Source organism: Ambystoma mexicanum, chromosome 4p (genome assembly GCF_040938575.1).
Source record: "Ambystoma mexicanum isolate Mex_15411 chromosome 4p, UKY_AmexF1_1, whole genome shotgun sequence".
Lineage (NCBI taxonomy): Eukaryota > Metazoa > Chordata > Amphibia > Caudata > Ambystomatidae > Ambystoma > Ambystoma mexicanum.
Window position 1 is genome coordinate 814991258 of NC_090927.1, and position 16020 is coordinate 815007277.

Consider the following 16020-nt stretch of genomic DNA (forward strand, 5'->3'; position numbering starts at 1 on the left):
CGGTGGCTGCTTTACAATAGTTTGGTATTCAAGAATGCTTTCTGAACTACCTTCACTCATACCCGAGTGATGCTTAGTCAACAAACGCCTGTCTGGAACAAACAAGCGGGTGAGGCGTGCTCTGGGGTCAGTATCTGCTTGTGAACTGACCGGGTATGACGTGCGCCTCTGATCCTATCTCTGCTTGCAGGACTTCTGCTTCTGTGGATCCTCTTGAACCGGCAAACTGCTTCTTTAAGACCACCTTCGTCTACACCACCTGCAACAAGAGCTTCTCTTGCTCCTAAGGCCCGCTGGTGCACGCCAGCCACCGGAGACTGCCTCGAGGCCCTCAGGTGCATGCCAGCCACCTGAGACCGCCTCCTGGGAAGGAAAGCTTCCCTCCCCTTCGCTTCCTGCTGCGCAGCCTCTGCACTTCAGGAGTTGGGAGATACCGACACTGAGGACCAGCAGCTAATCTCTGCCGAACAGTGGTCCCGGTGTCTTCTATCTCCTCCAGCTTCGGTCTGGGCTGCCTGCTGAAACCACACTGCTTCTGCTACTTGCTTTCTCTGCTACTCAACAGCTTCTCCTGCTTCTCCCTCTTCTTTCTCTTGGCCGGCACCTGAGGTGGGCTGTTAAGTCTCCGTCTCCCTCAGGTATGGGTCATTTGAGTTATCGATCTGATCACTTCTGCGACATTGCACCTTGTTGGCCCCCTTCTTCGTCACAGTACTTAGGGAATTATGGGACTCAAAGTCCCTAATGGCAAAGTTAGGTTTTCTCACCTCCTCTATTTTGCAAAAAACCATTAAAAGATTAGGGTTTCTATGAAAGTTAAATAAGGTGGGGGTCTACCATTCTTCCTTTCCTAGAATACTATATGGGCACAATGCAGGAGCACAAAGAAAATATAGATTGGTAGATCCAAGATCCTATGCGTGTAAAAATTAGAATTTTGCAGAATGATTGGATATTTACACAGAACTTAGTTGGGGAACATCGATTGTATTTGAGCGTGCTCTCTGCACACAAAGTATGGGATGGCAGAGATGTATGCACAGAAATTCCCTGATCGAGACAGGCTTAACATGTTTATGAGATTCCGCATGAATGTTAAATACGAATGAAATCATCTGTATGCGAAGGGATCTACCCCTAAGTTTGTCTTAAGATTTGGCCGCTTTTTGGAAAATGTGTCCATAATATATCTGCAGTACATGGAGAGATCCTTTAGGTACATATGTTGGATGGCCGGTCTGTTTCGCTGTCTATGGCTGTAGTCCACATTTTTTAAAATCTGTGGTCTATCATAAGTCCCTGTTATATCCCACGCTGCATAGTGTTCCGTTTACATGTATAATATTCCTTTCAAGATTGGGAAATCCATGGATGATTTTAAGAAATGTGATTTTAGTATGGGGAATCCACAGTTGATCTTAAGAAATGAAATGTTAGTAGAGATGTGTTTTATAACCCTTTTATTGTATTGCGTGTTGTGGGTAATGTCTTAATCTTAATGGTTAATTTCTTAATGTATGAAATACATGTTTTATATTGTAAAGGTTTAATTTAAACCCTAAACAATCAATAACAAATAAATACATTCTTCCTGACCTGTTCCCCACCACCCCCTCATATTATCCTCCTGCAGAACACCACCCACAGGGTCGGGATCAGAAAACGCCTGCCTTTCCCTGGCCACATGAGAAGGGTCCCAGGTCTGGTTCTCTGGAGGAATCATGGTTAATTCTTCTTAAGGGAGACACTGTCTCCCATTAGTGATAGTAATGAGGCTGATCAGTGAGCACAAAGCAAGCCTACAACTTTACTTAACTCCAAAAGTCAGGAGCCAAAACAAAGCAAAAATAAAGGGTATCCAGTAGAAGTCTAAGGGAGGAAAGCAACAAAGACAAAATCTTTCCTAACAGGCCTCACAGCAGATTTTAACAACATGTTGCAGTGCAACTGTTGTGTTTACAATGCTCCTGTATTTTTGTGATGCAGCCATACTGCTGTATCCTTTTGATGCACAGAGATGGAACAAGTTACTTAGCAACTGGTAATGTTCTTTCAACTGGATGTTCCTCCAACGCATTCCACATCTTTGACATGTAATGTCCACAGCTGTGCACTTCGGAAACTTTTTCGGCAGAGGGCGCCCTGCGTCAATGGCGTCGGGTCCATGTCCTTCGAGGGCCTTCGTCGAGGACGACGTCACAGGATGTTATAAATAGGACGCACAGCGCCCCTAGCCTCAGTTTAAGTTTTTTCCCCCAGAACGTGTGACACCATTCAGATGCCTGCTGGACTGCATTTAGCCTTGCGGATACGGAATCTGCAATTGCATAGGATATTCTCCTGAGGGGCAGGCTGGGAGGGCGATGTGGAACGTTACCAGTTGGTAAGTAACTTGTTCTTCGAATGGATTGTGTCCTCCAACGAATTCCACATCTTTGACAGACTCCCAAAGCAGTACTAATAAATGGAGGAGGGAAAAGAATTTAGAATACCCAATTAGATTGCGGAATAAAGAACCTCAAAGGACAAGAGTGCAAAGGTTCAAACGGCACACCCATGAGAAATCTCAAAACCAAATTCAAATCCCACCTGGAAAGGGGATGGCGGGAATACATTAGTCAGTCCTTTAAGAAACTGAGAAATCAAAGGAATCTTAAAGTAAGAACATTCTTCAGACGAGCGCTTAAAGATAGACAGCGCCGCCAGGTAACATTTAATGGTACCCACTTGAAGGCCCCTGTGGGCCAAAGAAAGCAAGAAAGACAAAATCATAGGAATGGAGCACTGAAAAGGATCAACATAGTGATCCCTGCACCAGTCGCAGAACCAGTCGCAGAACTTATGCCAACGGCAACGTTGAAGGGATTTTGTTGCAGGCCGCCAGCTCCCAATCCTTATACCTTAACCTTTCAGGTACCAAGCATGAAGGTTGAGAGACCTGACCTCTGGATGGAGAACCTGAGTTTTTCCCCTATGTACCCTAAAGTCCCTCTCTCAAGAGTTTCTGGCTGGTGGCAGTGGTTACTACCATAAATATTCGACGCAAATATTTCTATATGAGATTTTCCCATTGTTCGAGGCTACCACTTTTTCTGACAGCCTCTATAACATACCGCTGGTGCATTTTAATATTAGCTTTGCTCAGGTGGGTTATTTTTGCCAGAACTTTAATATAACTTCTTTCTCGTGTCTTTCTCTACAATCCCAACCCAGTTCGGGGATCCTTTGTTCGTCCATTTGGCGGGCTTCTTCCCAGAAGCCCTCCTTCTGGCGCCACTGAGTCTGGGGTGGGTCCATTGTGTGGGAGGGGGGAGTGGGACCCCTGGACAGGGTTGCCTCCGCAACCCACGTCGCACTCTATCCTGATAGGCTGGAGGGTCTCCCGCCAAGATGACCACTCCACTGTGTGAGTGACAGCTAGGCTGTATGAATGGGGCTCTTTTTGCATAAAAGCATGGTCCTGAGGACTGGAAGAGCAAGACGTTGCCACTGGAACTAAGAAGCCGAAGAGGAGAGAAGCCAAAGACATCTGCAACTACTGAACCACCGGTGAAGCCCTGCTGCAGCGTCTCACCACTTTTCTCCACACGACGAGAGATCTTAATCTGAAAGAGCCTTCTTCCCTTGAGCTGGTGTGGCCAACCAGTTTGCCAATCGCCTTCCCGAATCTGCTGTGGTCGAATCGCCAATGCCCCGCACTTGGAGACCCGGACAGTCAGGCAGCTATCGACCCGGACCGCGATTAAAAGGAGCTTACCTTTTAAACTTCGTTTGGCAGCACCGCGGCTGGTTTCCTCCCTGGGTAGTGCAGTACCTCGAATTTTCCTCCACAACGAGAGCCTCTCTTCCTCTGCTGGACCCTTCGAACTGCAGGAACTACCAGGAACAACCGCCACCGCAGGAGCCACTTCTTCACTTTAAAAGTACATTGTTCCGCCAGGCCCCCCTTTCTTCAAGGTAGCACTAAAGGTGTTTTAAATCCTTTACCTACCTGTTGGGTTGGCCGCCCCCTCTCTTAACGTTGTTTTTTCAAACTTTTGCAACCCCTGTTTCAAATATCGTTAACCAAAGACTTGACTGCAGCTACGAAAACATTTTGCTCCTGGGCCCTTGCCCTGTACTACTAACTTTGGCACAGGCCTATTGACTCTAGTCACATTTGTTAGATCTGCCTTCTCGAGATTGATTCTCCATTCGAACTGTGTGGTGCACCCCTTTCTTATAACTACTCTTTCTTCCCACTGCTTAATCATTGTGAAGTGCTATTTTGCTCAGTTTTCATTCTAAGTATTACTTATATGAATGTGCTGTCTTGCTGAACTGGTTCATGATTAATGGGAAGCTTTGCTAGGGTATATAAGAATCTATTTCAGAATAACTTGTGTTTTCTCTCCCTTGTGAGGAATTGTTAGAGGATCCCTTGTGTGTAGTTTTCACTGTGCCGTTTTGCTCAGTTTTCACTCTGGTTCACTTGGTCTACAATTCATATAGGGAGTGTGTATATTTTTCCTTGACTTAATTTAACTTGCTTGATACTTGTGATACATGTGTTTGATTAGAAGTGTATAAAATTAATATATACTTGCTTTTTTACTACAAAGCTTTGGTCAGTGTTTCCTTGTTCCATAGTCTAGTGTGCCTAATGTGTAAACCCTGAATACTGCTCATCTCCCTCTTGAGATAAGTCTGACTGCTCAGCCACAGCTACCAACTAAATCTTTGTGGTACAGACTGATACCAAAGGGGATTTATTGCTCTCACCTGTAGTCCTAATCTTGTGTAGTGCTTCTTAAGGGAACTGCACAGGATTCTGCCTAACAATGACCAATTCACCATGAACGCGTCTCCTAAGGCTCCTCTTGAGGAAATTCCGTTGAGCATAATCTCTCGCACTTCCAGTTGACACTGGTGACGAAGAGATCCACTTGCAAGGTTCCCCAAAGGGCAAAGATCTCCTGAAGAACTTCCTGAGCCAACTCCCACTTGTGAGAGACTGTGCCCTGCCTGCTCTGAGCGTCCGCCGCTGCATTTTCGTCGCCGGCCAGATGTACTGCAGAGATCGAAATTTCCTGTTGGATGGCCCAGAACCAGAGCTGCGTTGCATTGCCTCTCTGCACAACGGGAGTGACCCTGCCCCCCCCTTTTTTGCTGAGGTAATGTATGGCCACTGTGTTTTGTCCGTCATGACCAAGACACTCTTCCCCCGTACCGAGGGCAGAAAAGCCTTCAGAGCCAGCCTGATGGCTCGCAGCTCTAACAGATTGATGTGAAGTCTGGTTTCCAACGGAGACCAACGACCGCTGGCGGTCAAGTTGTTGGCATGAGCGCCCCATCCTGTGAGGGAAGCGTCCGTCATTACAGTCACCTCCGGCCACAGTTGCCAAAACGGTTTCCCCTTCATCAGGTTCCCTTTGTTCACCCACCACAGAAGGTCCTGGGATACCGAGTGTGGGATCTGAACAGGATCCGTCATCCTGCTGGAGAAATGCGACCACTGCATCTTGAGGACCCATTGCAGGGATCTCATCCGCAGCCTGGCCTATGGCACCAGAAAAATGCAGGAAGCCATGAGGCCGAGCAACCTTAAGAACTCGAAAGCCGGGAGACTCTGGGCATGTTGAAACTTGTCCACCATCTGTACAATGTGATGAGCCCTTACCTTGGGAGGTCACTTCCCCAAGGACGTGTCCAACACAGCCCCAATGTACTGCAGCTGTTGGGAAAGTGTCAGGTGCGACTTCTTTAAATTCAGGGAGAAGCCCAGCCTTTGGAGGGTGCGGGAGGTGACACTGAGATGATCCAAAGCTAGCTCGGGAGAGTGCACCCGGATCAGCCAGTCGTCCAGGTAGGGGTAGATGTAAATCCCCCCTCGCCTGAGGTACGCCACCACCACCATGAGCTTGGTGAAGACCCCCGGGGCGGAGGTCAATCCGAACGGCAGGACCCAAAACTGAATGTGCCAGTCGTCAGCTGCAAACGTCAGGTACCTTCTGTGCGCGAGATGAATCAGCACATGAAAGTAAGCATCCTTGAGGTCCAGAGACACAAACCAATCCTGAAGTTGAAGGGCCTGGAGGACTTCAGAAAGAGTGACCATCTTGAACTTGTCCTTCATGAGAAGTTTGTTCAACCAATGCAAGTCCATGATGGATCTCAATCCCCCATCTTTCTTTGGGATAAAAAAATAAGGGGAATACCAACCCTTGTTCCCCTCCGCTACAGGCACCAGTTCTATGGCACCTTTCTCCAGCAGGGACAAGATTTCCTGCGCAAGGAGCGCATCCGGACTCTTCAAAGAGTGTTTCCCCGTTGGACTGTCGTGATGCCCCTCTGAAGGAAGGGACGGCAGTAGCCGTGGGCTATGGTATCCAGAACCCACACATCTGAAGGAATGGCCCGCCATTCTTCCAGATGCTGAGACAGTCTGCCCCCAACCGGCGAACGATGGGACATGGCCTCACGATTGTTTGGAAGCGGCTGTGGCAGTGCCTGAAGACAAGGAGGCAGTTGCCCGAGCGGCTTTGGCACCACGATTTCCCAGACCACCACGGGTACTTTTTCGCTGGCCTCTGACTGGCGGCCTCTCGCGTTCTACCAAAGGAAGAGTAGAAATGAAAGGAACCTCCCCTCCACTTCTGTCACCTAGGACGAAAAGGCGGAGATTGACGCAATGCGGCGTTAAAGACTTAGCCACAGCTTTTGAGGTCTGCAACCTCTCAAGGCTCTCGTCAGCCTTGCTGCCAAATAAATGAGCACCATCAAAGGGCATGTTCAGAAGACGAGCTTGTACATCTAGAGCAAATCCCGACTTCCGCAACCACGCAAATCTGCATAGAACGGTGCTCGCAGCCATGGACCGGCTCACACGGTCAGCCGTATCCAAACCTGACTGAAGGGCCTCACACATGGCATCCTTGACATCCTGCATTATAGCAAGGAAACCATCCCTTTCTTCCCCCTCGGGAATACGCTCAGCCGCAAGAGCAACACAAGACCACAGAGTGTGTGTAAACCTTGCCAAGGTACACATGGAGATGGCCGATTTCAAGGCCATGCTCCCAGCAGAAAACACCTTCCGTGCCCAACCTTCGAAGCGCCTGTCGTCCCTATCCGGTGGGATGGTAGGGTATGCCGCCTGCCTCGAGGTGGCCGTAGCCGCCTGAACCACCAAACTCTCAGGAGTGGGGTGAGTAGACAAATAGCTGGGGTCGCTAACGGAAGGGCAGTATTTTTTTTGTAGGATTTTTATTTACAGCCGGAAGAGATTCCGGGGACTGCCAAGCAGCTGCCAAACTTTTTTTCTGCAAGGTAGAATGAAATGGCAAAACAGGTTCAGAGGACAGACCTTGATCCAAGATGTTCGTCAGATCATCTTGCACAAAGTCTTCCAGAGCCCAGAAACTCTGAGACTCGTGCCATGAGTGTCCTATAAGAAGACTCTGCATGAGCTCCAGGCTCAGGTCTACCAAACTCCACTCCCGGGGAAGTGTCCAGTCCACTCGCATCATGGAGGGTCTGTCTCAACTCCTCCAAATGACTGTACCCCGAAAAAAATCAGATCATCATCAAGGTCACCAGGTTCCTCAACCTCAGACCTTTCCTCCTCTTCAAAAACATCATCCAGAGGGGGTTGAAACCCAGGTCTGGGGACAGAAGAGGGCCTGGAGGCCAAAACCGGCCTCACCGACTTCGATGTAGCCTTTCTCGGAGGATCCACAATGTCTGGGTACTCCAACGGCAAACTCAGAGAAAAAATTCCCGAAGGCGCCGATAGCACCGAAGGCTTAGACGTCGAGAGCACCGACAACCTCGACGTTGAGATCGCCAAAGGCTTCGGCATCGACACAGGTGCTGACGGTGCCGTGGGCTGATACGACGGCAAGGCGATGTCCGAATCGGACGGACACGGCGCTGAACGAGTCGACGCCAGCCCCAAGCCCTCAGCAGGTTGCTGCAGTCTCGCTGGGGACAAGGACCGAGAGCTAGAGACACGTCTCTTGTGAACTTTCAAAACCTTGTCTGTATGGGACCTCGAGGGCTCCCAGTGTGTGTCGCGTCGTGAACCCGAGCCCGAAGGCTTGCGAGCCACAGACCGACACCGAGCCAGGTCGGCTTCGTCAGAAGGCACGATCGGACCCGTGCCTTGCGATTGAAAAATCACCATCATATACTTCTTGAACGCTGCCCATTCCTCCGGAGTCGAGGACATCGTAGGGCATGTAACCTTCCTCGAGGCACCATCCTCCGAGGAGGACGGGGAAGGCGACCGGTGACGGTGCTTCCATGAGTGCCGGGCCGAGGAAGAGGAGTGGCGGGAACCACTCCGGGACCGAGAACCCTGAGATTGCTTCTGACGCGGAGAGTCGCCCCTCGAGTCATCGGTGGAACACCCCCTTGGACTTGGAAGTTCGGTGACTTAACAGGCTTCGAGCCCCTACCCACCTGGAGCTTCCCCTTCCCCTTCCGCTCCCGCAAGGCCTTTGCAGACAGCGAGTGGCATTTCGAGCAGACGTCGGTGTCATGCGACTCGCCGAGGCACCACAAACAAATGCGGTGAGGGTCGGTGAGCGACATCTTGGACTTGCAGTCCCGGCAGGTCTTGAAACCGGACCGTGGAGTCGGAGGGGTCGAAGAGAAAGACATCTTCAATGAAGAAAAACACACGAGGCGCGCAGAGTCTCTCGAAGTTAAACACGTTTGTGGAAGAAACGGAACTGAGGCTACAGGCGCTGTGCGTCCTATTTATAACATCCTGTGACGTCGTCCTCGACGGAGGCCCTCAAGGCACATGGACCCGACGCCATCGACGCAGGACGCCCTCTGCCGAAAAGTTTCCGAAGTGCACAGCTTTGGACATTACATGGCAAAGATGTGGAATGCGTTGGATGACACAATCCATTCGAAACATGATGTATGATGTATTGCAATGGATGGCTTCAAAATATGTTGAGAATGGTTTGTCTATGGACACTTAGGAGGACTAGAAGCTAAATGTGCCTAGGATATCTGAAATATTATCACACATAATATCAGTGTGAGCTGGGGGCTAGCAGATGCTGAAAATGGGAAGCATTATTCAAGTCAGAAACGAATACAGGCGTAAAACAGAGTCATCAACACTTACTTGAAAGAGATGCTGCAAAGGATTTGCTCTCAGTTTCTCTTCGTGGCCAAAACACTGAAAGCCAACACCCAACAAACCTACCAATAACACAAAAAATAGCATAATAAGTACTGGATCATTCATAACTTCAAGACAGACAGCATTCCTAATAGCTGCATATGACTAACAACCCCTACTATGTTTTGCTTGGTATTAGGTCTTTAAAAAATCTTTGGCTGGCTTTTTACCTGTACATATTTATTGTGGGCACTTCAAAGAAATGGGAGGAAAAAACAGGTAAGGAAAAGATGTAAGAGAATCAGTAAGAGTGAAGAAAATGGGAGGGTCTATTCAAATGACATTAAAATAAACACAAAAGAAAAAAAACGTTACCTTGACTAAACTTAAGTCCACCAAATTAAAGAAATACCTGGCGATGAAAGGACGTTGTATCCTTATGTCAAAGAGCCCCGACGGCCATTACCGCGGACGGCAGCATGTAAAGTTCCCTGCTGCAGCGAGGTGAGAGGCAGTACCAAGATTTCAACCTCAGGTGGGAGGAAATCCAGTGACCCGGAGGTTGCACAACCACCGAGAGCCATGAGATTCAATCGCCCAGGCTTGGGGCTGCGGGCTCAGGTGTCCAGGCGACCAAAGCATTAGGGAAGAGAAAAGCGAAGCACAGAATTACCCACAGCTCGCTGTCTGGCCTGGGAGGCGCTTCTGCCGACAAGAGCGCAGGCTGAAAGTGAGGCTCCATGGAGGGAAGTGGCGATCGGCATCTCCAGTGGGACGAATACTGGCATTCAGTGGAAACCGGTGCGGACTGGGGATGGCCAAGTGCACTCCTTGTGAGGCAGTACGTACCTGAAGAGGCCGTGAGGACCAGAGACAACAAGCGCGGCCACCGGTGAGGCGGCGGGAAACCCCTGGGCCTCAGGAGTAAAGGGGGCCCAAGTGGAGAGGAACCCATCACTCTCTGGGGAGTATCTTAGAAGGAACCCCTGCAAGGGTCAGGGAAGCGGCCCAAGAGCCCTTAGAGAAACAAACTGAGGGAGCGCGTGGCCTTAGACTCGACGCAATCTGAATGACACCTGGCCCAGTAGGATCATTATCTGTCCTCCCTTTGTTCTCCTCCCTTTCCTCGTGCACTTGTGCACAGGCGCGTTATAAATGTCATATCATAACTGTTTTTCTTGAGTGGGCAGATCAGAGAGGTGGGTTGCGCTTCCTGGGGCCATTTGCAGTGGCGACACCCAGCAGAGACCTTGGGCAGAGGTGAGGCCCGGAAGCCGAGGCCTGGCCCAGTTATGGCAGAGTACATGGAAGTGCCCCCAACCCCAGGGAGTGAGCGGGGAGGAGAAGCCCTAACAAAGACAGACATACTGGGAATACTACAGGAGATAAAGGCTCTCCGCTCAGATAGACACACTTCGTTAGCTGAACTCAATGGGCGAGTGGACTCTATCGAGACTAGGATGGAAAACGTCAAGCATAGTCAGCTCTCCGCAGACATTCTAGAGGTACAGATGGAGACTCGCCTTAGGGCCCTGGAGGTGAGGTACAGAGAGTTGGCACTCAGAATGGAAGATATGGAGGACAGGGAGAGGTACAACAACCTCTGGGTCTGGGGTCAGCCAGGCGGGAAGGCCAAACCGGCAACAGAGCTAGAAGGGAAGGTGGAAAGGCTGATGACCCACATTCTTTGGGCATGGGGGTCTTACCGAGGAAGATCCAGTTCGACCGCATTCATAGAGCGGAGGGCTCCAGAGAGGGCCCTAGATCCACCCTTGCCAAGCGCCACTACTATCAGGATTAGATCGAGATATTAGCAAGGATCAGGCAACAGAAGCAAATACATTTTGAGGGTGCTGTGGTTCAGGTTTCTCAGGACCTAACAGAGGGGCGCGCTCTCCCTCTGCAGAGTCTTTAGGCCCCTCACGCAGTTGCTTATGGAATGAGACATTAGTTACTAGTGGGGATTCCCCTTCTCCCTGTCCTTTGAGCTACAGGGGGTATCCTGTAGGTTAACAGATGCAGGGGTGGTCCCAGAGGGCCTGGAACAATTGAAGGCAGGTCCAGTCCTTCCGCTGAAGCAAGGGGAAAAGGAGAAACAGACTCTTGAAGGCCTTAAACAGCAAAGGGACGAGGATCAATGTTAGGGAGAATTCTCTCTTTAGGCTGAATTTCCTAACCTAGTGAGTCCCCCAGCAGCTTTGCTGGATTCCTGGAGTTTGTTTTTTTCCTCCTGCCAAGAGTGAGACTCTTTATCTCCCACTCTTGACGATTTATGGTATTCCTTTGACTGGTAAGGTGTTTTATGGGCTATGGGGTCCTTTACTCCATAGGGTCTCATGTGTTTTTACTATGTGTGTTACACAGCACCCTTTGTGCAGTAACACAGGGGTGTCATAGTGACACCCCACCATAGACTCCATACCCTGGGACTGACTACTGTCTCCCAGGGCATGTAAAGTCACCATTGGCTTTACTAGTCCCAAATTATTAACAGAAACCAGTACAAACCATCATATTGTGGACATACTGGTCGGGGCAATTCGATTGCCCCTGGGTCTGTTAGTCGAGGGGGCACGTCTCCGTCCCCCCTGATCGAGTTTTGGCTGGTGGCAGTGGAAACTACTTTTTATATTCGACCGCAAATATTTTCCTATGGGATTTTCCCATTGTTCGAGGCTACCCACTTTAATTATTTAATTCTCATAGCCTCGAACTTACCGCCGGTTTATTTAATTAATATGAATTCTCCGGTTGGTATTTTTTGCCAAGACTCGATTCTAAAATGGCGTTTGTGTTCTCTTCTGTGACTCCAACCCAAGTCGAGCCCTTTGTTCCACTTTTTGGCGGGCTTCTCCACAGAAGCCTCCAAAAGTGGTGCCACTCTGTCTGGGTACCACAGGGGGTGAGGGAGGGGGTTTAGGCACCCTGGACTGAGTTACCTTGGTAACTCAAGTCGCACTCTTGTGTGAGTGGCCCAAGTGGTGAGCCGGCCGGCTCACCACTTAGCATGTTTGATTGACAGCTAGGCTGAGTGAATGGGGGGATGCTGCATAAAAGCAAGGCTTTGGGGACTGGAACTTCAGAAGTCGCCACAGGACCTGAGAATCCGACGAGGGAGAAGCTGAGCCGACCTACCACGACGACACCACCGGTGGAGCCCTGCGGAACCGACTCACCACTTCCCGACGACAGAGAAGATCTCCCGGCTGGAGAGGCTTCTTCCCCTGACTGGTGGACACAACCAGTTTACCTTTCTTTCTTCGCACCCCAGCCCGGTTTGTGGTCGAACTGCCCGTGCCAAGCACCCCGGCGGCCGGATAGCCACTCACCACTGAACCGCGAATCAACGGACCGCTCCTTGTGCCTGAGAAACTCCGCGGCTGGTTTCTTCCCTGGCAGTGCAACGGACTCCTGTCTTCCTCCACGACGAGATCCTCTCTTCCCCCGGACGAAGCACCGACTTGCATCCGCTGCCAGGAACAACTGCCCCCGCTGGAGTGTTCTCACCACTTTAAGGTACCGTGTCCGCCAGGCCTCCCTTTCTAAAGATTGCAACAAGGTAATAATAACTCCTTAACCTTCTGGAATGGGCTGGCTGCCTTGACCCTCTAACTGGTCCCCTTTCTGTGGTCCAACTCCTTTTTGAACCATTACAAGACTTTTGTGCACTGCAAACCGTGTGACCTTGGACACATTTCGTTTCGATCCCCTTAAAGCGGATCCGGCCTACTGACTCTGAATTCACGGTTTTACTTTGCCTTCCTGTCTTGTTATGTTCTTGTAAAAGTGTTGGGATCTGTTTCAATTTGTTCTCTGCTTTTCTCTCCCTTTTTAAAACGAACTATTAGAGTGCCATCTACGTTAAGCGCTCACCGCTGTCTGAAAATAAGTGGGGCTTTACTTAAGACTTGTCTAATGTTCTTTTAAGGGAGTGTATATCTTTTAGTGACCGTGTTTTTGAATTGCTTACTGCCTGTGTGTTTTTCTAGATGTGGTTTTAAATAAATAATTATATCTCTTTTACACCAAGCCCTGGTCAGTGTTTACTTGTACTATTGTGTGTTCTTGACCTATGGTGAATACTCTGTATACTGCCTAACTCTTCTTGAGGGAAGTCTGACTGCTCAGCCACAGCTACCAAGTAATCTGTGTGGTACAGACTGCTACCAAGTGAGTTTACTGCCAAACACCTGTAGTCTTAAGCACAGGTTTCTGCCTAACAATCAAGATGGTGGGTTCCTGAAAATTCATGAGGCTGACGTGATCCAAGACCTGAAGGAAGTCACTTCAGAGAAGAGGAGTTGTGGACTTGTTGCTTTGGAGGTTGCTTAAATGAGCAGTGTGGCCATTGGGGCAGGAATATGAGGGTGGTCGGGAGTGCTCTGAAGTTGATGTATCTGGGGTTTGGTTTCTAGTTGTCATGTTTGTAAGAATGTTTTTCGGGAGGGGAGACGGAGACTGCCTTAGGGTGGAGGAAGAGCGCTTGTCTTGGGTGGCAGAGGGACAGTCACAATCTACTGGCCTGGAGAGGTCCAGGTGTCCACATGGGGAGCCCTCCCTGGATCTACTGGTAGAGGGGGCATTTGGTCATGTGATAGGAAGCCGGAATCACAGGGATTGGGGGGGATGTACCCAGCCTTGGGGATGGGAAGAGAGAGGCAGGGGGGGCACCGACAGGCCTTTGGAGAGGGATGCACACAGGGTGGGGTTGGAGGGGGAGATGTCAATGAGCCAGGATCTCCGTTACCGTGCACTGCTGCGTGCTGCCACTTGGTACTAGGTACCCGATATCCAGTCTTTAAGGCTGTGGCATTGCACCAGGGTGTCCCTGCTGTCTGGAACATGACAGCTTGTGGGTGTGAATGGCTAGAAAGACCGCCCAAGGCACTACTACATGGAGGAAATGCGCAGAGAGCCCAGCGCTAATCTCCCTGCACCACCAGGTAATGCCCCGGTAAGGTGTGGTGCAGGGAAAGACCAAACACTGAACGCGAGGCGCAGATGTTTTATGAGAAGGTCACATGAAAGTGAGAATGAAAGTAAGGAAGGCTAGTCCAAGGAAAGATTGTCATAAAACAACAAGGCATGATGGAGAAAATAAGGGGCAAAAACAGGCAAAAGGCAGATGAAGTAGCACAAAACAAGGCGCTCCAGGATGGAGAACAGAGAATTAGAAAGGAGTGAAACACAACTGGAGAGTTGAGACGCAAGGTTTAAATAGTCTGTAGTGCGTACGGTTGTAGGTTGGTTGCCAAGCAACTGTAAACAGAGAACAACACACATGCTTGAGACAGGGGTCAGGATTTACCGCACATGCACCATAATATTAGGCATTTATAGTGCGCCTACACACAAGTGTTTATGGATAAAGAATGGTGGCCACCGGTGACAGAGTTCGCTCTCAGCCAAGAAGCGGACACCCGCCTAGGAATGGGGCTGCAGGATCCATTGTGCCGACCCATTGTGGGTATAGTCTCCATGACAGATAAGGTACTGATAAGTACCCAGACAGATAAGGTACTGTGTAGAAGGTGTTGACCTAGAGCGGGGGGTGATGGTTGCATGACATCAGTGGTGGAAATACAAATGACTTAGGGAATGGATTCTCTTAGGATAGCAATTCTAAACGTGAAGGGGCTCCACTCTCCCAGTGAGAGGTTGTTATTGGGAAGGGAAATTAACTCTTGAGGACTTTCCGTGCTTCTGGTCTGCGAGATGCATTTTCGACAAGGGGAGGAATCCAAGGTCAGGGGTGATCCGTCAATGTTTCTGGTACTCCGTGCAGGTTAAGAAGAGGGGTGGGGGTTATTTTTCGCCAAAGGCCCAACTAGAGGTGGTTCCAGTGAAGCAGACCTAGAGGGGGGTGCCGACTGTAGCCACTGTGATAAATCTGATGAATCTGAGAATGCTTTCACTGGGGTAGCCTTATCCCATATGGCCAGGGGAAGGCAGCCGATACCTGATCTTGAACTTGTGGGCAGCCATATGAGGAATGGCCACCTGGGGGAGGTGACATTGCTGGAGTGAGTCACTGTTAGGCAAGATTATATGTAGTAACCCTGTGGGAGACTTCACCAGCCTTGTCCTCTTGGCAATAGGGAACCCAACCTTTGGTATAGGTTTGTCCTACAAGTAGGTAGAGTGACTGAGCAGCCAGACTTACCTCAAGAGGGGTCAATGTGAGCTGTAGAGGTGCAACATAGAGATTCACAGTGACAGGTATTCAAATAATACTTATACTCAAGGTTTCTTATTAAAACTATTATTTAAATCGCAGATTAAGTCTTTATAGACACTGCATGTGCAGCGATTGATGAAATCAAGCTGAAGTACCCAACAGTCAACATCATTATGTGCAGTGACTTCAACATACATTTATATGAGCAGGACGGAGCGCTGAAAGAAACAATTAGGCTTTCTCCCCGGGCCCGGCGGTGGACCAAAGAACTGTCCATGAGGGACTTATCTAAAGTTAATATCATAGAGAATGAATCTCAGAAGCCATGCCCTACATGGTCCTGTGGTTCCTCTAAGGCAATCATCGAAAACCTCTTCATAACAACGAAAATGCACGCAGAAATCATTCAAGTAGACGCGACCATGCAATGCTAACAATATCCTGCTAAACGGATAATCCACTCAAGCCCAGAATAAATTTGGGGCTAACCCGTTTAAGACTCTCCAAACAGGTATTGGAAACATTCTCGGACCAACTAAAAAGCGCTGCCCTGACAGAAATGCAGACGCTGAACTATCCAAGGATACTAAACAAATTTAGATTTCTTCCACATGCAATTAACCACAAGAAGAATCTTTGTCCCCAATGCGTATTCAGTGGTGATCGCAAATAAGAAGAAAGAAACGAGAAGAGAAATAAAGCACCTCCAGCGAGCCCCAGG

At 49.4% G+C, this 16020-nt stretch overlaps 1 protein-coding gene across 3 annotated transcripts in view; it reads right to left on the bottom strand.

The window, feature by feature from the left end:
• RARS2 (arginyl-tRNA synthetase 2, mitochondrial) overlaps window positions 1–16020 on the bottom strand; it is an 816998-nt gene that overhangs the window by 456032 nt on the left and 344946 nt on the right. For all 3 annotated transcript variants that reach the window (XM_069606382.1, XM_069606383.1, XM_069606384.1), the window contains one exon: window positions 9125–9201. In XM_069606382.1, coding sequence (XP_069462483.1) covers window positions 9125–9201 — 77 coding nt within the window. The remainder of the gene's footprint in view (window positions 1–9124; window positions 9202–16020) is intronic.